At 35.8% G+C, this 23,305-nt stretch overlaps 1 protein-coding gene across 2 annotated transcripts in view; it reads right to left on the reverse strand.

Moving 5' to 3' along the window:
• LOC113502178 (kinesin-like protein Klp10A) overlaps positions 1-23,305 on the reverse strand; it is a 52,211-nt gene that overhangs the window by 16,878 nt on the left and 12,028 nt on the right. For both annotated transcript variants that reach the window (XM_026883600.1, XM_026883599.1), the window contains exons 2-3: positions 12,608-12,801; positions 6,298-6,334 (exon numbers count right to left, since the gene is read on the reverse strand). In XM_026883600.1, the coding sequence (XP_026739401.1) occupies positions 6,298-6,334; positions 12,608-12,801 (231 nt within the window). The remainder of the gene's footprint in view (positions 1-6,297; positions 6,335-12,607; positions 12,802-23,305) is intronic.

Genomic DNA, 23,305 nt, shown 5'->3' on the forward strand with positions numbered 1-23,305 from the left:
TCTAATGCTGCTTCGCGGTCCGTCGGCCTAACATTTCCAACGTGTTTCAAACCTCCTAAAACTATTTTAATGCACGTCAAATTTTTTGGAATCTTTATTCACCAAGGTCAGGTTTTAATAAAATCAGGGTCGAAGTTTTAAATTTTTTGATCCAACTTTCTACTTAAATACACGCAGATATTCCATGTATATCGGTATTGATATGACAATTTATCGTCACTTTAAACTTTTGTTTGACATACAGCCACTAAATACGTTCACGAAATGATAAAAATCTAGTGCAATGCACTTGGCAGTCGGCATTCCCATGCAAGGTGGAAACGATAAATATATTATAACGCGGCTGCTAATTGTGAGAACCACCAACCGCGCCTGACATAACTGCCTCATACTCATAGGCACAGCACGCTATTGTTGCCGTTTGACGCTAATTGTGAAATTAATTAAAGGAGAATTCTCGGATTTAGATGACTGACGGCTATATTTTTAATCTCGAGTGTTATGATCACGTTTTCAAGTGGTCACGATATTTTGACAGATTGGAAATCTTCATATAAATTTCTCGTGATGTGAGTTGTCAACGCAGCCATAACGCTTGCACAACACTCTTTCATATAACAGCCAAGCCTGAGCTCTGCCATTGTTGGTTGATGAAAGAATCCTTAGAAACATACCCTCTGAGTAGATTAATTAGGATTAGATTAAACGGTCAAAGATCGTAAGACGTTATGTAATACTTATTAGATTACAAGTTGGCACAAGACAGTACACCAGTTTGTAAACCGAAAGAGAAGACGTTGCCAAAAATATGATCGATGACAAGTACACATTAACAAGGATCCTGGCCCGTCCAACCGTCTGTTTGTACTGATAAAGCAGTCTTCTTATAATAAAAGATGCGAGAGAAATGGCAATTCTCAAGGTTCAACTGCTAAAATAGCAGTTTCAAAAACAAGCGACGAAAGGTATCATTAATACAGTTCGGGGGAATGCTACTGTGTATTTATCATCACTCTACACAAACTGTAACTCAAACCACGTTATTGCTGGTAGTTCATGCTAAATATCCATCGCCTGTCCAACGCGAGGAAGGTACGGCTGTCATAATTATGTGGCGCCGCTTACTCGGCTTGTTCTCACATAACTTTCATCCAATTGTACTCATGATAATTGTTGTCTGTCAATTTCATAAATGTGGGATATCATTATCCCCTCTCTTAGGTTCCGACTTGCTGTATCCGTATCTTCACTTTACTGAGGTAGTTAATTTAGGATGTTAATAAATTTCTTGCTTGCATTGTAATGTATAGAAAACACCTCAATCATGAAACTCATTCGGGTTTTATAGCAACTCTCAAAATGACTAAGCATACAATGATCCAAGTAATTACGTTGAGGTAAATTGGAGCAGTTTCTAATGGAGTAATCTATCAAAATTGAATGAGATTAATCCAATCTGCATGATTAAAGGCTGGTATATACAGTCGGTCAACAAGGCGTTACAATTACAGTAACGGCCTTCGCGGGAGCACAATGTCAAGTGCGGTAACGTTTTGACAATGACCCTACCGTGCTCGAAATGTATAATCACTTTTTCATGTTGCTAATGTGTAGAAATAATTTGGCACGAGGGTAGCCTTGGAGTATCATTTGTCGTAAGATTTATAGCATCCTGTTATTTAGCGAAAAGATTGCCTCAATTTTTTGCTGATATTCAAAAAATGTAAACTATCATATCTTCGTTTTTAAATCACGATAAATGGTTAAAGGTTACAGTAGTACTACCTCTACATAGTTACGTTTTTATTCGATATTTGTTATGACTAGTATCATAGCAACGCAAACAACACACATGCCCTTTATTGTTGTGATGTTTCAGTTCATAAAAGCATATTAATCACTAGGTCATTATTGACGTTTTCAGCTTCAAATAATGAAATTATCGCATATCGAATAAATAACGAACTAATTTTTAATCCTCCTTGTAAATTATAATATGAAGAAAGATGTTAGACACGGATATGTGCCAACACCTCATTCATTCATCCTATTATCAAGAGGCTTTAACAGATCAATAAAGTTCCGTACTTTAGCTGTCTTTTCAAGCTGAGAAATTTATTTCATCCCTATTTTTCGTAACCTGGTTCCGTGTTACACAAACAAACTATCAATTAAATTTACCAGAACTATCATCAGGCACATCTCAAGTGGGACAGTCAATTGGGACATTTGGGATCACGATGGCTGCCAAATAAATCTTGCGCAATCGATTGACGCAATTCGAGGGTATGTGAGCTGGCACGCGACGAGGGTGACCATTTCGTCTACGAACTTTATATTTTATGCATAAGTATTAGCTTACAGGTGGTAAGGGTAGGTCAGGTTCAGGTAAGTCTCGCCCCAAATAGATTTGATTGATATGTTTTTATTTTTGAATTGGCTTTAAAATACTCATAAGGCAAATTGTTTACTGGGAATTCAATGTGATGCCAAAATATATCAATAGAATATATTTATACGATGTTCTTAAAAAAATGTAGGCTAAAACAGCCTGTTCAGCTAAAGAGGGGTAAAACTAGCCTGAGGGGTCTCAAGCCCCTCTCTAGGGTCGAGTGGATTTAGAGCGAGATCGGAATACGAAAACCTTAGGACCGGAATACAAAGTTGATCTTATTACGATCACGTAGTCACCCTTGTAGACTAAAGTAATTCACATCCCAGCATGAACTAGAGGGTAGTGTTTAGTTACAATGCATAACTTTACTGAAATTACAATTTCCTTTAAAATTAACTCAATTGACGTCAAAAGAAATTATTGCCTTTTCAGGAGGCGAAATGGAAGTAATTATAAAAAATAATATCAAATGTTTATAGATCACATCTTTGCTTAGTCATTTCCGCAATTCAACCAATAATTCGGAGAAAATAAATAGTCACGGAGAAACCTAAATTAGCAACGACTAAATCTAATCTCTTACTGATTACAAGAAAAAAATAAGATCTTTAGTAATTAAATTCTTCGTGCAGTTTACAACGCATGACTTACGAAATATTTCATACTTCGCTTCCCATTAAGATATCGGAAGCATTAAGAGCATGAAAGCGAGCGCTTTAGAAACGTGCTGATAACAGCTGTTACGTCAGCCGAGTGAAAGTTATTTGTTATATTTATAACATGACTACAATGAAGAGTTGGATGTAGTTTTTCACTATTTTTCTTTACTTCAAAAAATTTAAAATTCTCAATTTAAATATGGACCTGTGACACTAAATTGCTATATATATTTTTGTAAATAGTGACTTTATCAATATATTTTATACATAAGCGAGATTAACTTACAATTACGTCAACAATGTTTGCATAGTTTAGACGTTTTAATGACACTGACTTCAATTGTTTAGTCCTTAATTACACGAACAATGAACACAGTATTGACATTGTACGTAATTAAAATCAATGAGAGCAGAAATTTATGTCAAAGTAGTGTACAATTTACCATAACATAAAAAGACGATATTTCTTTCTACGTCAGTATGTGACTGTGTCTAAATTGTCATTTATAAATAAAACATAACAATTTAGTCAAATATTAAATTATTCAATTTAATAGTTGACACAATTATGAGTTCAATGACACGACATCGATTATGAAGACAATGAACTTTAGGTAAATTATGATAGTTCCGTAATTGACCTCGACATTTTCTGGGTTAATTCTGATGATGTCCATTTGTGTTACTGTAATCATGTGACAAAAATAATAGCGTAAAGTAAACTGCCTCCTATAAAATTCAAGAAGCGTCGCATTCTTGGGGCAATGTTATTTATAATGCGAGGTTACATGTTTGAAGTTAATAAACTAGCTAATGATTAGTCTCCATAGGTTACATATCTATCATGGTTATGGCTTAAAGGTGTGAGCTACGTACGCATTAGGTATCTCCCTATATAAGAAACGAATAATTCAGGGAGGCTGATATATTTTAATCACTTCCGAGCGGGTCTTATTGTCCAAAATCACTAAGCTGACGTCAGACGAAGCGATACTACTCTGAAAACCTCTAGAACCCAGTTGCCCTCTTTAAATTGTTTGCGCTATTTATCTAATAAATCAAATATATATGATTTATTTCGCGCGGCTCACCTGCCAACAAATGACCCGCGACCGTTGAACCCGCGAGCCAGACGCAGCGACGCTCATGCACAACGAATCAAACGTCAAACTAGCTGCGTCTCCTTCTGGCGCGGTAAGGTCGTATACAGATAGCTCAAGGTAACGATCATATTTTGTGACACCTAGAATATGTTTGACAACAAGGAAACTAAATCATTCTTAAATGTAAATTGTAAGTGACCACTGCTATAATTCTGCTCCATAAGAAGCAAACGAGAAATTTCATTGTAAATGGTCAGCAGTCAATTTATAACCTTATTCTTAGCTAACAATCAAGTTAAAGACAAATAAACATAAAATTATGTAATTACAATTTACAAGTTTTAATTAATGAAATTCGAGTAAGCTTCATTCAGAATCAGTAGCACACCAAACAAAATCCTTATTTTTCTTTTTAAGATAATTATTATTATTATTAATTTCAAAACGACTTAAATGATATGATGTCCGAATAAGATTAATAATAAATAAATGCAGACAACATCACATACATTGTTCTGAGCCCAAAGTAAGTTGCTAAAGCACTTGTGTTATGGAATTCAGATACAACGAAGGTACCACAAACACCCAGACCCGAGAAAATGTAGAAATGTGCATTTTTACATTGACCCGACCGGGGATCGAACCCGGGACCTCAGAGATAGCGACACCTTGAAACCGGTGCGTGCGCCACTCGACCACGGAGGTCGTCAAAAATATTTTTAGATTCTTCGTCTTTTTATAATCTTAAAGAAAAGAAGGCCTAACAACTTTGGTAAGGATGCAACGAGGTCAAGTAAAAGAGTTCAACTGTCCTATGAGAGAAAAATGCTTTTTCCTAAATGAACTAGTTTATTTTTATACTTCCACCTATCTGGCCAGGGCTTTACATCCGACGGCACAAAGGTAAGCTCTCTGGGTTAACGTAATGCAGCACTGAATCATCGCGTGATGTGAACCGCGCCGATATTCCGCCTTCATTTTATGCATTTCCAATATTTGCGATTGTATCGGTATAATGCATGTAAAAGCTATTTTCGTTGTTTTAAATTTAGTATAGGTACTTAGCCAATTCCGTCTTTTGAGTAGACTGTCTAAGACTGAACCAGATAATACAGTACCTAGTTGTTTATTTTGAATGAAATTAAGACTCTATTTTATTGGACAAAAGAAAGAAAGAAATAAAATTTTCACGACTACTCTAAAATTAATGCGAATTTATTATTGGAGATCGAACGACTCTTCCTGAAACAATGCGTCAGTTGCAAGCACCAACAATTGATCAAAATACCGACTGGAGTAAAGACGAAACAATTCGAATCATCAGTTAAAATACGTTACAAAAGCGAGCGGGCACACGTCATGCCAGCTCAAGATCGCCATTAAGATTGGAGCGACCGTTAGGGCAATGTCGCCTCATTAGAACGTCTTTACCTCTCCGTGGAGACATTACTTTTATTCCATGCCAGTTAGAAGACTTTATAAGGAGGTTTGCGCAACGTGACGTCATCGAGATCGTATGAGCTTCTGAGTACGGTTTTGGGGAATCCTTATTTGGTACAATTAATTGCTGTGACCCATTGTAGGCTTCCGCGCATGTTACACACCATGACGATTACGCAATATTTAAGCAATATTGCAAGCAAGCTCTTCTACTAATTTGTTTTTCACTGTAGTTCAACAAACATAACATAAATCTTTAAACTAAAAAGATGACTAAAATTTACATCATAACTAGTCATACCAAGTGACAAATGAATCTGAAATAAAAAATCCGGTTGAAACTAGTTTCAGCCGTTGATGATTCAAAATATTTTAACACTTCATCCTGCACTCTCATTGGTTTAATCGTTAGGCAACACGTGTGCTATATTTAGGTCATAAGATACTCCACACATATTCAGTATGATTCATGGATAACAAACAGAGACTATGAGTGCAATTACTAAATATAAACATTATGTTTGTCCTTTTGCAAACGTTCTAGCCGTGTCATATTGTCACGAGAATTTTATAATAATTGTACTTGGAGAAAAAATTATAAATAATCTACGCCTAAAGATATAAATACTTTTATGGCTTGAACAGAGTACACGAAAACTTCAAAATATCCATTAATAACATGATAATAGGTAGAACTCACCTTTCGTTGCCACCGGTATAGATTGCCGCGTCATATCCTAAAACAGAAACGCTATATTAATCACTCTCATACAAACATAATAAACTTACTTGCAAAATAATAATAAGAAGCTTCAGGACATATACAAGACACAGGGTATACAAAATAAAATACAGTAAATCTATTTACAAAGTTGAATAGCCCTCATTCCAGTGTGGTCTAGATAAAAAGAAAATATTGGATTGTACAAATACGTAGTATAAACATTTTGTACAAAATAATTGATGATCGTTTTAAATTCCAATTTCGAAATTCGTAAACAAAAACAGTAAAGTCAGCAATAAATTAAAAGAAATAAAGAATTAAAAAACGTATTTAAAAACATTTATTGTGACTATCTGATAGAGCGTAAACAATCCACTTTCAAGACATTGTTATTGTTGTCTAAGCCCGCATCATTTCAGACAGCAAATTGAGGCTTTCGAAAAATGTCTGAACGAGTTTTGCCATTATGCGGGCATTTCTATATTGTGATTACATTATCTTTGGGACGACTTTCAGTACGAACTACATGCTCTAGAACTAACTCTCGGTTCTAATACTGCAACAATCCTATTTTAGTATGAAGCTAGTAGAAAGTCTACTCAATAATAATAAATAAGCAGCATATTAAAAGTAGACTATGCATTAGTTGTCGTTAATTTTTTTTGATTTAGTTCGCGACCAACTAAAAATCGAAAACAATTCGTTTTCTCCGTCCTTTGTTCAGCGGTTTAAAAATGGAACCATTTTCAACCAGTCAGGCTTGTGTCAATAACTTGTCAAATTAGGTTTCTGAAGCAATGGCACACATAACGTGTAAAACCTATGAATGAATCAATAGGAAATTACATTCGTTTTCGATGGTTAATTCTGGTTTGTTGACACGAAAAAATGTCGTATAAAATGAGGCCCACTTCCTGGTGCTAACGAATACGTGTTATTCAGTCAAACTAATGACCTACATTGAAATGTTTATACATTTTTCTTTTGTCTTTAAATTGAACTTTAAGGAGATAAAAAGTTCAAACTTTTTGCAGCTTCTAGTTTTATCTATTGAATCTTGATTGTGAGGGAGAATAACTAAACGGTCAAGTTTTTTAGGCTCTCCTGCCTGATTCACCTGCGGTATCTGAGACAGTTTTTATCCAATAAATGACAAACCCTTAACCTCTTTACAGCTTTTTGGAAAAAATAATAGTTTTACCTGACCCTAACTGGAATCGCGGAGTGTGGCTTGTGCTTGCGTAATCTCGTTTAGTTTCATAGTTTCCCCTATTTAGTTTACCACCTTTCCGCAGCTAATGGTTAAGCTACCCTTGATTAATGCAAATCCGTGGCCTACTAACCGCATTTCACACTCAACTGCTTTACAAGTTGAGTGGTTGAGCAAAAGTCTAACTTTATTAAGATCAACTGATACACAGAACTGACTGGTGTTAAAACTGTATGCAACGACTGGGCGCAAGTAAAGGTATTCTTTTTCTAGACAATATGTTAGACATAACTATTTTATTGACTATTTGATTCTGTAACCTTAGAAACTATACTTTGTGGATTTGTTAATCAAAAATTTAACATAAACTCTTCAAATCCCTTTGTTCTGTCCTAAAGTAAAAATTTTCATCATTCAGCACGAAGCTGCAGTACAGACAAATATTGTCAAAAATTTCATGATGTACATTTTGTCGCAGTATCTGTCATCGAGTCGCATCCATAACTTAGGAGCGAATCCAGGTCGTTGGTACGATGCTCTACTGTTTCCTTATTCACGGCACCTTACGAACACTTCCTCTGTAAATCGTATAAATCCACTTTGACGACCTCCTTCCTGTTTATCTGACTGCAGTCTAGATTTCTATCTGTGTTTGCTGTTATAGCGTTTAGACTTCATAGAAGTATGACAGTGTGCATGATGAAGTTATTCTAAGAACAATCTGTAGTAGTCAAATAAATCGTATATGCAAAAAGGTTTTATCATACTGGCCAGTAGTTTTACTCGCCTGGTTTGGCTATCAAGGATTTTTTATAGGGAGAGATTTCTAACAAGCAAGCTCTTCAGTATCATCACGTGTAGAATGGTTAACTTGCCTACGTGCCTACTCTCCTTGATAAGTAAACAGAATCCAATATCTGTTGGGCGAAATGGCAAGTCTATGCCGCCGCTGGAGTCATCTCCGCAGTTTAATAAACGTCAGAACTCAGAAGTGTGCCAATCATGGAATCTCATCGTTCTATACTTGCGAACAACTAACATCGTTACTGGAAATGTTCTTAGAGTAACTGAACACTTTTTCCATTTATTTTATGCAATTGTTGATGTTCTAGCTACTACGTATGATTTTACGATTAGTGCTGAGGTCCGAAACAGTGTTATGTATACATCTGAAACATTACGGAAACTCGGAAGGAAGACCAGCTTCTAGTACCTTAATAGCAACGAAAAAATAGTGAACGTCAAAAATTCTGCCTTATTTCGACAATTTCACTTTCATGCACATCTCATCATTACAAAACTTTTTCTGAGCATATTATCTATGTATCTACATTTAGGAGGTAGGCACAGTAATTAGCAAGAAACGATTCATCACGGTCGGAAGGCAGTGAATGGCGAACTCCGACAAGACTCGTAATCTCTTCCAGTAGAGCGGGTACCACACAGACAATTTCCCAGACCATGGTACACCATTTAAACGTACTTTAGAATGAAAAATTTCGTTGAAGTGGGAGTAAAATTTAAAGTTATCTGTTCTGTCGGGTTTCAAGGAATAAATGTGGGATCTTTTCTGTTCAGCAGCAAATTTGAAATTTAGGTTTGGAAATACTCTTTTTTTTATTACGTTGGCAGTAAGTTAAGATTCTGCTTTGCTTTTTTAAACATCGTATTGACTATAGCATACTCCTCTTGTGAGTCTTTGTACATAAGTAGCTTATTGTAAGTGTAACAAGGGAATTTCTAGTCAATTCCAGTAATAACAAATAGTCCGATTATTAAAAAAAAACAACCAGTTCATTATATATTATTATCTCTGGACAATTATAGAGGGAATACACGCGTCGACGATTATATCTATGGGTGGATCTTATTTATTATTCAACGATTATAATTTTATAGGGTAGACAAAGGCCACTCCTTCACTCTCTTTTTTATGCGTTATGATATGGCACCTAGCCTTTTTACAGATGTCACCAACGTTAGAGAAACAGAGAGGTTTTTTATTCCACTGAATATAAAAACCTTCGACTTTAAGTCATAGATAATTTGAAGATTAGAAGTGCTTATTTACAGTACATTTGTCAGTTTTACTCTTGCAATAAGTGCTAAATTTGAAGTAGTTTCGTTTCTTTTTGCGAGTGAATGAAATAAGTTTATTCATTTTGTCAGTATCCTATTTGTCACTTGTACTTGAGGCTCCGGCAAAACCTTTATAATTAGAATAATACATAAGATCACATAATGCGAAAATAATGAATAACAGTAAGTATTAAAAATAAATGGTTTATTTAAATTCAAAATGAACAAAAACATTCAAGCTTTGCGTTCACTTTGTTTCGCAACTTGTAGTTCTTTTAAATAGCTCCGAAACATAAAAACCAAAAAGCTAAAGCCAATTCAATTACACCAAAATAGGCGAATGCAATTGGTCATTCTTTACAATACGTAAGAGAATTTCCGTTAAGCCAGATAAGACGGTTCTTGGCGGCGTGGGAAGATGAATCATCAGTTGATGTCACTGACGAACGCCAAATAAGACATATTGTAAACACCGATAATAAGCGATTAACGCCACTTTTTAAATTTCACAGCACAAATTTAAATCCGGTTAACTAGTACAAATCAATACAACAACAAAAAACAGTATTGTTTCAGTCTGTCAAGTCAAATAATGAGTGCAACAAATATACAGTACATTGACATTATACAAACTACTTTATCATAATGATTGGACCATGTTTTTGTAACGCTCAAGTCGCTGCGTAACCGTATCGCATTGAGGACTTGAATTATAAGAGGCGTGACAAAAGCACAATCCATTACAGTCAAACAAAACACCATAACAAGCCGTTCGTGTGCAAATCATAGATCGTGGAGCAACGTAATCGAAAAAGTGTAAAAACAAAAAGGTGATGTCAAGTATCCTGCGTGCGGATGATGCGTTAGAAAGGTGCTGAGACTGTACCGATCGTGAGTTGCGCACGGGCAGCGTGTGTCCGGAGTCCGCGGCGCCGTCGTCCGCGTCCGCGTCCGCGCTCTCCCGCAGGAAGCCGCCGTCGTCCGACGACGAGCCGGACGGCTCCTTCGCGCCATGTTAAACATACACGTGCCAATGATATATGACAAAACACGGTGCAACCACTTACTGATCGCTCCGCCACTCCGCCATCTGTCTGCCTCATTTGTTATAAACAAGTCACACACGAGGTGCGTCCCTAATGCACTAGTACGAGTTGAAAGTGAGACTGAAATGCTTGCACGGCTGTGTAGAAAATCGATGCGGCCGGTGTCCGGCATGCGTCAAACGTACCCATACAAGTTGGAAGGTCGTCCTTACTCTAACTATCAATCATCATAGCACCGAACGACGGCGGCGTTAAGCACGCGACCGTCAGCGACTGCTCATGAACATCTATATTATTAAGTACAGTCAGCTGCAAAAAGATGAGCGCTTAGGGTTATTCAGGAGATGAATTATAGGTGTACGTCCATTGGAAGATTTATAAAACAATGATTTAAATTAAAACCTGGATTCAACGGTATTTTCTAAATTACCAACTCGTATAGGTAGAATAATTTTGCAACTGCAGTAACAAAAAGAATGCAGTTCTATACTATTATAATACTAAAGAGTGTTTGAGATGTAAGGTCTGTGCACACATGTCATTCGTACCCTCATGTGATGCAAATGTATACCGACTCTTGGTTATGCAAAAACAATAAGCAATGAATACATTGGGAAAAGATAAGACGTGTGTACAAGTGTCCTTATCGTGATTGCACAGCGGCGTGTTCTAACAAACTGCGTCGTCGTAGCGACGGTGCCTTTAAAAGTAAATGATATTCTTTAAGCAATGATCGCTACCGTGCTATGAGCTAATAGTCACCTGCCAAGTGATGATATACGAGAACATGTCTACATTTTCTCCAGCGAGTGTCGGTCAGCCGCGACGCCGATGCAAATTGTGCCGCTCATGGACAGCTCTGTTTACTTTGTACACTGCACTCGAGCAAGCTTCGCTAAATGAGCGATTTACAGACCATGATGAACATTGTAATAGTGTAATGCGACAGGTGTCGTGGCGACATGGGCAGCACACTCGCCGCACGCGGGCCTGACAGCGCGACTGTAGCGTGGCGTCTATTAGCAACTGCTCCTCACAACCCAAACAATGAGAGTGATCGCGGCTTGGTACGCGATTCGGACGCCCTTACTAATCGATAAAACTAACTAAAGCTTTCATTTAGCTTTATCGCTAAAGTTAACAATCGATTAGAGGCGCTAACTGTTGGCGAAAGCAAGCAAATGGCTACTGCAGGCTTTCAGCAAAAATCAGGTCGATTTGACCTTAGTTGTTACCGTGAGGAAATGCGTTAAGGTCTGAACACATTGCAACAATATACTTTTTCACGTTGCACATTTGTTTCAGTATGATTTATTTCCTAAACACCACATATTTGATATTTTTGTTGTCTAAGATAAAAGTCTCTCAACATAATTTATTTAATAAATTACAACTATAAGGAAACTTACAAGGAAACTTTCTCCTACAAAATTAACTGTGTACACACTGGTTCCGTGCCAAATATGTAAGCAGACCTTAACAGCTAGAATTTATTGCACCAAAGCTCATAATAGAGTTAACGCGGCTAAAATAAATTGGACCGTAATGAAAGCAAGGCTGCCACGTTCCTGCATTACTTGCATGTAATTATGTATTCATTGCTTTTAATTTCAAAACACTCGTGATGCAATGTTAAATGAATAACAGATTTGTACATGTTCGTATGGGTTGATGAATGAAATCATTGTGTTATATCATCGTCTATGAAACTATTAGTAACACTTAAACAAACATTAAACACAAACTAAGTCGATCTAAGATCGAACTAATTAATCACACATTATGATAAAAACACAAATGATATTACGCACATTAGATTGTTTTTTCCTAATGATTTTTGGTTAACTTTTGCTTTTTGATTACACTTGACTTTAAGACGAATGTATCTGCATTGCCATACTTGTTACACAAGTACTAGGCGCGCATAAGTAGTAAAGAAGTACTCCCTTACCCTGGCGAGTTTGTTGGGCATGGGCTGAAGGTGTGGCGTGTGGTGCCTGGGGCCGACGGCGAGCTCTGGGTTGAGGGCAAGGATGGCGTCAATCTCCACCTCCTTGCCTTTCGTCTCGCCTCGCTCGTACCATTCCACTGTGACCGACCTCGTCTCCAGGTTGACCCCGGAGACGATCGCCGAATGGATCCGGCCTGGAAATTGGAAATTAAAACAATTATTAAAAGGTTCAGCTACATTTTAATTGGATAATATAAGTAATTAACTAAGCTTTATCATTTTAATTTGATTTAACTCCGCAATGTATGTAATTATATAGTGTTTTTAGTATAATCGAATACATTTAACGGGCACAGTATGACGCACTTTAACATAAACAATTGCAAAAAAATACGCATAAACAATATTGGTTAACGAGAATACATAAAGGTGTTGTTATGCAGCTGAACAAATACTTTGTTACAGCGCTGAACAGTTTTTCTATATTTAAACAGTTGTACAGCAAATCCTTGGCAGATTTTATTAAATAAACGAAAAGGTCCTGTTAAAATATAATAATACAGAATTCTGTTTTAAATTTTCATTCTGACACGTCAAACTGAATCCGCATGCCAAAAGTGTATGAAAGTTACCATCTTAGAAGATTCATTGCGTCGCGAATAACAGTCGTGAACATCTGATTCAAAATATCGATTTGCCTTATCATCACAGTATATTTTTAAATGTTAATAGATAGTAATATCACTATTCTTCATAGAGAACAAGAATTCAATTAAACCTAAATTTAACATAGTGGTTTCTTAGGTTTACGCGAATGTTAGACATTGAAATGAAACGACTTTTACGGATTTTATCGCGGTTTAATTTTTGGTTTTAGTTCCCGACGTTTCGACACCTTTGCAGGTATCATGGTCTGCCCGTGACCATGATACCTGCAAAGGTGTCGAAACGTCGGGAACTAAAACCAAAAATTAAACCGCGATAAAATCCGTAAAAGTCGTTTCATCTAAATTTAACAGTTACTCAATGACTCATAAAATTATTGCTCTCATAAAACCTGAGTTCAAACGATCATCAAGGCGACATGATAAGGTTACAGTTATTTTACACCTTAATTAATCAATACAGTTTGCAATAAAACTTGAAATAACATTTTTTGCGGTTATGTAAGCATAATTAAAGGTCATAATTGACGATAAGATATCTACATAAGCCAACTTGTATCATATTATTGTGTGAACTTTCGTTGCTGGTACATGTGTGCCCTTCACAGAAGAGGGGTTCGTCTGCGACATCGGGGAAGAGGGGGGATGACTAGACGCATTAAACAAACTGCCTCATACCCTCATAGCGCGAGGTTTATAAAAACGCAGGATGTTGTTGTAGCTATCTAAAATGATTCCTGTCTATGTTTACCGAATGCCGTTTAGTATTGACGTAAACAAATATTGATTTTGACACTCAAATAATAATCCGTACGGTGTTTGTAAAGTAAACATAACATGTAACGTTATGATTTATGGTTTTATACTATAACGGTGATTGGTAAATGACAATAAACCCCAGTTATTCATATATTTATGGTGTAACTTAAAATGTAGGACAGGGTGTTGGGGCTTCGGGGAGGTCTATGCCCAGCAGTAAACCGCGATAAAATGATTTGATTGAAAGTTTGATAGCAGATAGTTTAACATCTGAAAGCTAAGTTGCGCAGGCATCTTAGTTCTCGGCATAACTTATGTCTTAAAAACTATGAATATTTTCATTTAGGTACAATTCATAGTATCTAAACACAAGTCGTATGCTTGCTTGATTGCTGCGGTATACCACTCAGCTGTCAGATAAGGGTGCTAGACAACGCCTCCTTGACAATAAACCACCACACTCTGCACGAGTTTCTTCTTGAAAACAAATTTGTGCTGTATGGTTTTTGGCGAAAATTTTGCTACGAACTATTCAGGATAGGCGCACTAAACCATATTTAAAAATAAGGTTTTAAAGGCAAAACAGTTACCTAAGTTTTCATGGGATTGGGTATGTTCTGAAACAAACAACAAGTATTGTAGTCAGTTAAACACTAAGCTTTGTTCGACTACTGATATACTTGTACTTACTACTTAATATTTTACAGAGGAAAAGGACACGTCATAACAAAGGAGAAAGATTTACATTAAAATAGCTTCCTAATGTTTTCCTTACACGGGTGGCATACAAAGATGACAGTCAAGTGTCAAAACAGACAAAGAGCTAATTATAGAGCTGGTGCAAGGTCACCGACCTTCCGCAGTATCGCGTCCCGACGCGCCCCTTTATTAGCCTGAGCATAAACAAAACAACCCAAAACATTTCGAATGCACCACGTGGGGTGTTGGACTATTGTTTTCACTTTCAGACCTTAATGGTTGTTGAGTTTAATGCAATTCAAATTCGAATCTTATTGAATTTATTTAAAATTCGTTGTTTGCCACGGAGACTTGAAACAAAGCAAATAAAAAAAAAGTCGTTGCTTTCTAGGGACCACCTTTATAGGTTATTTTTAATCGTCTACATTTTGATCCTGGAGCCAAAATTTTTGGAACAACGCCAGTAGGCACCGGCAAATTTCTTCGAAACCCAAAAATGAATATTGTAGTTATGAAGCCGTTGACTTAAAAGACAAGCACCTAATTCACTATTTATTGACAATACAATTTAAAGGAAAGAAAAAAACTAATTGTTACGTAAGAGTCGTGCCAATTATTAGGTAAACAGCTATTTATAATGACTAACGGGCTAGAATTATGTAAACGCTGAAAGTATAGGGTCAAGGCCGTTGACCTACGTCGACCTGATACACTAAACATTTATTGTATTGCCTTCAATTTTCTCTAAAATAAGGCTGTTCTAAAAATTGGTCATGAATTTAGGTGCGCCGAAGAAACCCTTCAAACAAAGTTAAAACAATATAGAGAATTGCAATGTTGTCCTGATCTCTTAGCTAAAAAAAACATCATAGTTAAACATACTAGAATCGTAGCTATTAATTATAAATCAGAAACGGCTTCAAATGAATTGGAATCCTCATCGTGAAACAAGTACTTATAGCTCTCATAATAACCATTAAGAAACTACAAACAATTCTTCACGCAAAACTAGTAGAAACTTTTATTGTGTTAATTGTAACAAAAGCCGTGTACGCAGAACAGATTATTCTCACATTGTGATCGCGAACCATTGTGATAAGGTCGTACGCATCAAGTGAGCCTGTAATAAATTATCCAAGCGGAATACCGCGGATAGACGGACACCGTAATCATTTACGCTTTCACATATGCGTGCATTTGCATTCTCTTAAAATTCGCAAAAAAAGGGTTAATATCCTTGTACATTATATAAGAACAACGACCTTCAGGAATTGTTGCTGGAATAAGAAAAAACAACTACGCAGAAAGCTTTTCGTGCTTGACAAGAGTGCGTAATAGTAATTGGCACAAGAAATGTAACATCGTGAATGTTTCATGAAAAGGTCTGTCTATATCGAGAAGATAAGGGAAAATATCAAAAGCATAACAAAGTATTTTGATTTAAAAATAATCAATTCAAACGCTAGCTATGTAAATGAGGGTAATAAACAAAAAGCACGTGCTAGAGTTGTGACAAACACGTTCTGAACTGTCAAAGCTGACCGTAATCCAAGGCTGACTAGCCGGTCAACATGAAACAACAAGAATTGACCTAAGAACGATGTAAAACCTTTTATACAAATGAACGAAATTGTATCCTACTATTTGTTTCCAAGTCATTTTTGAGTGACAGTTACCACCCCAAACTAAATAAATAGAGAAGTCAATCCCCTCTTAATCCTCGGCTCTCCAAATACATTCACCTCGCAGTACGAGTTCAGATATTGAACACACTACCGTCACCATGGTTACGCTCGGCGGACCCAACGAAAGTGGAACGAATCGCCGAAATAAAAGAAGCAAAAACACCGTTATTGGAAATATGTTTTGCGATGCGTCCACCGACCGCGTCTTTGAGGCTATGTATTAAGCAGGTCCTACTAAAAAATTAGGGAATAAGAAGGACATTGGCTGGGTCTATGATTTATTAAAGCATAATTTTGATAATAAAAGAAGCCAGTTAACCTTTAACTTTATCACTACAAGAATTATACATTTTAAAATAATTTAAGTTTCGTGAGCGCAACATAGATGGCGCTGTCTGTCTCAACTGCAGCATAAATATAAAAAGTATCGGTATTGACATAGGAAAGTGAAGTCATGCCTCCTACACCGTTAGGACACGATTAATGATAGACGCGATTGGAATAAACACTACATACTCGTCACGGCATTACGATATCGTGATTATAATTTAAATGCTAAGGCATAAGTTACAATTGTGACAGCTTATTGAACTTTTATGTTAGTTATTCAATTATTCTAAAAGCTAAAAACTAAAGGATAACAATGGATTTTTGATCAAACAATCAAATTCAAATACAATTTAGTGACCAAATACATAATATAATAGTAAAAATGTTTCATCCCTCTAAATAAAGAGAGAGGATTTATCCTGGAGGTGATTTACTCTGAGATGTGACCATATCCAGGCAATACAATTTATAAAGTCAATGCTCTTTTATTTCATCTCGCTACAAATCAATCAGTACTCCTTTGGTAATTCATGTGGAAACATCCAATGTCTAAAACTTTCCTGGATCGGTGTGTACTATCTAAACAAAATAGTTGTGGAATATAATATAGACATTAGTTTACAAATAACGTAATAACTACGTTACGTGGGCGTAATATGCAAATATTTACCAACACCTCCACTTAAGTACAAATAGGTTGAATTACAAAACGGCTTACAATTTTGGGGTGGCTTGCGAAAATTGGCCTCGGAAATTGACTACTAAATTACACGAATGCTTCAAATTAAGGTAGAGACGTAATTTAAAAAGAATAGGATTGCGCTTGTAAACCGACACTTTACTTAAAGTCTAAAAATAGCAGAATTTGCGAGATCATTGCATTGAACATTCATATATATGATTGAACAACAACCTTAAAGCAAGTCAAAGTACATATCTATAAAATATATCTCGCCAAATTTAATTGAGAAGTAGGTATTTTATTTATCCAACATTAGTAATTAAACATAACTGTAACAAAACAAAATCAGTCTGCCCGCGAGAGTGAGCATTCGGAATAACACCAACAACTTTCAAACGAAGTGATATTGCAATGATAGGACATCGATACAAGGAAACAAGAACAATAATTGTCCATTAATGACACCTATTTAATTATATCGACGTTGGTTACAGAGATAGTCCCGACTTAGAACTTACTAACATGCTTTTCAAGCAGCAAAATACTTATAACTTCGGGAAACGGACATTTGTAATTACTGAATATACGAAGTATCAGTAGCTAGATTAGTTTGCATTGCTTCAGGAGTTTTATATTCTTTCACGGTTTACGGAAAATGTTCAGTATGATTAGAATTCTAAGAACACCAATACACTTCAACAGCTATCTGAAGTCAAAATAGTAAACATTTTCAAATCAGCTAATACCATGGGAATGTTGTTGTACCGCCAACATTACAGGATATTGACAGACGGATAGTAAAAACTCAAACAATAGTTGTTTATATCAACACCATTACATTAAAAGCTATTAGAGGAAGGTAATAATTGGCATAGCATTTGAAATTGCACGGAAAAGGTTACCGCTCTTTCTTTATATATAAATTGGACAAGTACATCGATGCCTCCGGCGCAGTAAATGTATTAAAATGTCTGTTTGTTAGTACTAGCTTGCGGATGTTGCTAAATCGACGAAATTTTAATGTACTTTCAATAGACAAATATCATAAACATAATGTTTGGACAAGACAGTATCACCTGTGTAACTTAATAAGCCTTTCAACGCATTTTTTTTTTCTCCTCGATAAAGTTTATAAATAATGTGATTATTGTCATCTCAATGAAGAATTTGAATTATCTTGTATAGTACTCGTAATATACTACAGATACTTATTATGATAAAAGAAGGACATCGGACTAGTCGCACTTCCGATTAAGTAAATAATTATTACGTGTGAATTAATATGAATAAACTTTCTTCATTTCAGCGTCGTCAACGTGAAATATCCTCCTATGTACAAATAAGAAGATAAAATATAAAAAACAGAGTATAAATAAATTAAGTCTTCTACATATTTAAAGAGCGTACATTCACCGAATAATTATTAGACATATAAATAAATGCATAGAAAACGATTGCACTAATTAAGCATTCAATCTTAACGCCAATAAAGCTTCAAGAAAGCATTCGACCTGTAAATGAGCAAGTAATGCAGAAATCACTGGCATACGTAAATCAGTCAACAGAGAAGTAAAAAACTAGAGTTAATGGCAACACCGAGCGGTGCCCGACGGCTGCACGCAACACGTCGGTAACTGAAAGCATTCAGCTCTCGGAAACGACACTAATTAATACAATGCTATTGTTCCTCCTTCACCTGTCGCATTCATACTTTATTAAGAACTAAACGTGGGTTTTATAGTTTATTGGCAAACTAAAATCAGTTGGTTTGGCAAAAATGTAACATGATTTATATCTGGTTTACGAAACCGGTTTCTGTCGCCATGCGGTTTTTAAGGGGACTGTCCATGTCAAGTTTACGAAGTTAATCATGTTTAAAGATTGATTAAAAAACAAATGCAATTGTTTATGTGAGGCTTAGCTAAGATCTATTAATGCACTAAAAGGCGAATACCAAACAGATTTTATATACAGTGTCTCTCATTAATGGCATAAAGTAATGTAGAATATGCAAAAGTTTCTGGTTACTATTGGGATGATGATAAACCGTGATTAAATAGACAATAAGTGGCATCGTACTTAATAACAACGATCGCATGAATATCACGAGTTAAAAGTTGATCATATCATACTAACAAGCTTAAGATAAGACGCATACACCAACACGCCACAATTAGTATCAAATGATGATTCTATTATCCCACAAAAGAATTATCCAGTCATCAACACTTGTTTATTGTAACAGCTGTAATAAAACGAACTATTTAATAGATCATTAACATTCTTGTCGAGCAGTGGATTGTAAAACGAGGGCCGAAAAAAGGGGGTATCTATTACGTGTGTCGTGAAACAAGCAGGTTCACGACTTGGGTGTCCAAGTAACATAAGGCAATAGTCTCTTTGTATACAAAGTTCAGTCTTAATTATGACGGATAGGACGAACTACAGCTAGACTCTTCTAACAAAATTGCGAAATTCCGTTCAATATAGTGGTTTAATGAATGTGCGTTCAACCGAGAAGATTTACAGAGATGTGATGTGACGTGTTTTATACAGTTTATTGCATTAAAAGCGAAAGCGTGACGTTACGTTGTTATACAAATCAAACAAATAATATGATGGAACATATGGATTACACGTAATTTATTTCATGAAGGCTTTTGACGATTTTATGAAATCTCCCAAAATTTTCCGATCTAATAATAAGTAGCTAGCACAAAGAAAGGACAACGCAAGAGAAAGTTATATCGTTGTTACGAAGTTTGAAATGCACTTGTCCGTACTGAAGGATAGAATTACGTCTTTAAGGGTAATCGGGGATCGAAGATCAACTATCGATCCTTAAACAATTCCCAGCAATCACCAGTTCCACCAGAACGTGGCGTGGCGCCAAAATAAAACACATTACAAAGAGCTTTGATAGTTTCTATGTTTCAGTAAATGAGAGGCCAAAGTATGATGGTTGCGTGGCCAGTGACGATTTCGTATGGCATCGAGCCGCGTGTCATTGACCCCTTAACACATCGCACAGCTAATTATAAATCTAGTGGATTTCCTTATGTGAGCATATTTCGTTTCAGTTTCTGGTTTTCTGCTGAACGCACCAAGACCAATTAACATGCTCATAAACTCTTGTGCCAGGATTAGATTTTATTGAAAGATAAAACGGGTTTATTGGTGTAGCATTTATGAATTTTCAGATTGAATCATAACTCTATGAAATAACACTTGGATTAAACACTTGAAAAAGAAATGGCCGAATTGAGAAACTCCTCCTTTTTGAAGCAGATTGAAACAAACATTAATTGTAGATTTAATTATTTTAATAGGGATTAAAAGCAAGTCTTAAGGTTATGGGTATCACTACCACACGAAACTTACTTTTTAATTAAATAAATTATTTAAAGCTGCATTTCATTTTATACGCTACTTTCCGGTGATAATGACGTCGTAAACAAACACCATCTTAAATACTTTTTTTTAACAACTCCGTACCATCACGTCCCGCTGTCTTCGACTATGTACAAACTTCAATCAATTCAGACAAGAGAAGCCTATCAAAGGCACAAAGGCACCATGTACTGATGTACTCCAACCTATAATTACATGACAGGTAAAAGTAGAAAAGAAAACTAGCTCACAGTACTTATTCCCACGGTCAAGATCGCAACAAGGGAGAGACGGCGGCGTGCAATTACTACAGAACCGTGAATGCAATCATTCATATGTATAATTTTAATGGATCGAGTTTCAATGAGCTATCGTGGTAGTATATTTACTGGATGTTGAAGAAATCTTTGCGCAATGAAATATGAGTCGTTTGTCGTGACTAACTTGATAGCTAAGCTTTTTGTAACCGCAATCGAAATATAATTGTTAATTAAAATTTGAAAGTTTAATACGAAACACGTTAAAATCATAGTTTATGCTTAATTTATAGCCAATTGTTGTGGCGTTTATTATTTCCCTAGGCAGTATTAATTGATAAAATCTTATATAAGAGACGTCGATGTTTATTGCACATTTACGACGACAACTACTCTTTAGTAACACGGTAACAAGTCCCATTAACACACAAACAATTTTCATATTAGTTTAACAAGCTACAACAAAGAATAGGTCAAAGATCTCCGCGACAAGCGAGATACCTCAGCAAAGGTCGGACGCCAAACGATGCCTGGGGTCAATTGCTTTCCCTACAAGGCTCCCGTATGATACAAGTTTGTTATGAGAGCAATGTTTTGAAACATCAGAAGAAAGATGTACAAACACAAGCTATCATTAATGGTTCTTACAAAATCACAGCCATTTGTTGGGAAACAAAGAGGTTTTACAGAAATAGTTTCGTCAATATAAAATTGGGTCAAATTTCTAAAAAGTTTCAGTATCAATATGCGTGTAAATCATTATGTGGTTTTTAAGATAATGTTCGACAATTAAATATTTAAATAAGTGGGTCGTGTGAGAGCAGATGTGTATTGAAAGAATTTACAAATAAAAAGTTCAATGACCCTTTCATTTATGTACGTAAAACATTTTTGATATTGATATCGTTTTAGGAAGTTATTTTACCATTAGCTAAACTGAACATATGTACAGAAATGTTACGAACACATAACATCTATTGAGTAATTTTCAGAAATAACCTAAATGAAACAGAATAATTTTCCTTTTATTCACAGGCACTTCTCGGTAATATCAGCAGAAAACAAAACGTTTTTATTTTAGGAATTAGATAATGAAAAGTAAAAAAAACATATACTAAAGTTGAACAGCTGTCACCGTCATGCTTCTAACAAAACTAAGAATAATTATTAATAAGAAACATTGGACATAATATTTTTTGTCTGTAAGTGAACTAGTCGACAAAGGTCAGTGACACATTTCAAGAGTTTCAGCATTTCATCACTTCGCAAAACAAACCCTAATTCCTTCTTATCTGCATTACTTAACTTCTTCAGAACTAACTAATTGATACAACTCTGTGACTAAGCTGCTAAGCCGAGATTGGGTCGCTTTTTGCCAAACTTTATAAGAAAGATTAGGTTCGTATAATCGTTGTCTTTCGGAGATATTTCTATTTTAGTAACCTCTCTTCTATTTTAGTAGTCTCTTTTATCAAAGGAAATAACGTTACTCAGAATTGTTTACATAAAATTAACAGGATAAATACTTACAATTACAGAGTAAACAAAACAAAACAAGACTGAATATTGACTTAACTATGTAAATACAGCCGTTTGTTATACCGACATACCCGCTATGATAGACAAATGTTTACATCTTTAAAAGTATCAGAATGATAAGAATATTCGGGTCATTGACACAGTTACTCGCAAAATTCTAGTTCGAGAAATGTTTAGAAAATGAACGTACGTTTTTTCTATGACTAGAAGGATTGTGTCGCAGATAAGATACAAGAGCAAAGCTTAGCCCTAGGCAAGGATTCATATAATTAGTACTCATTGAACTGCAAATAAAGATACAATTCGCAGAATAAGTAGTAAGCAACCTGCTTGATCTGAAAGCAACGCGCCTCGGCAACCAAAAAGTGCGTAAACAACGAAGTAAAAGTACAATCATATGCTTGTGGTAATGAGCTACTTCGTGGTAATTTCGCGAGGCGACCGTGGCCCACATACAAGCAGACGATGTTTAATACATCATTATTTACAGGCGAATGTTCCGCTCTTGCTATAAACTTTCGCTCTAAACTGAACGTCATAAATCGGAGACTGTTTTGAGTCGTGAGTCAAGTAATTGAATCTGTTGGTTTATAAGCATTAAAACGTTTTCTCTATATTTTAGATACGTTTGTGAGTTCAAGATTTGACCAGCTACCGAATGACGCCATGTCCTTATAACTATGTCTACTTGA

This window comes from Trichoplusia ni, chromosome 16 (assembly GCF_003590095.1).
Source record: "Trichoplusia ni isolate ovarian cell line Hi5 chromosome 16, tn1, whole genome shotgun sequence".
Taxonomy (NCBI): domain Eukaryota; kingdom Metazoa; phylum Arthropoda; class Insecta; order Lepidoptera; family Noctuidae; genus Trichoplusia; species Trichoplusia ni.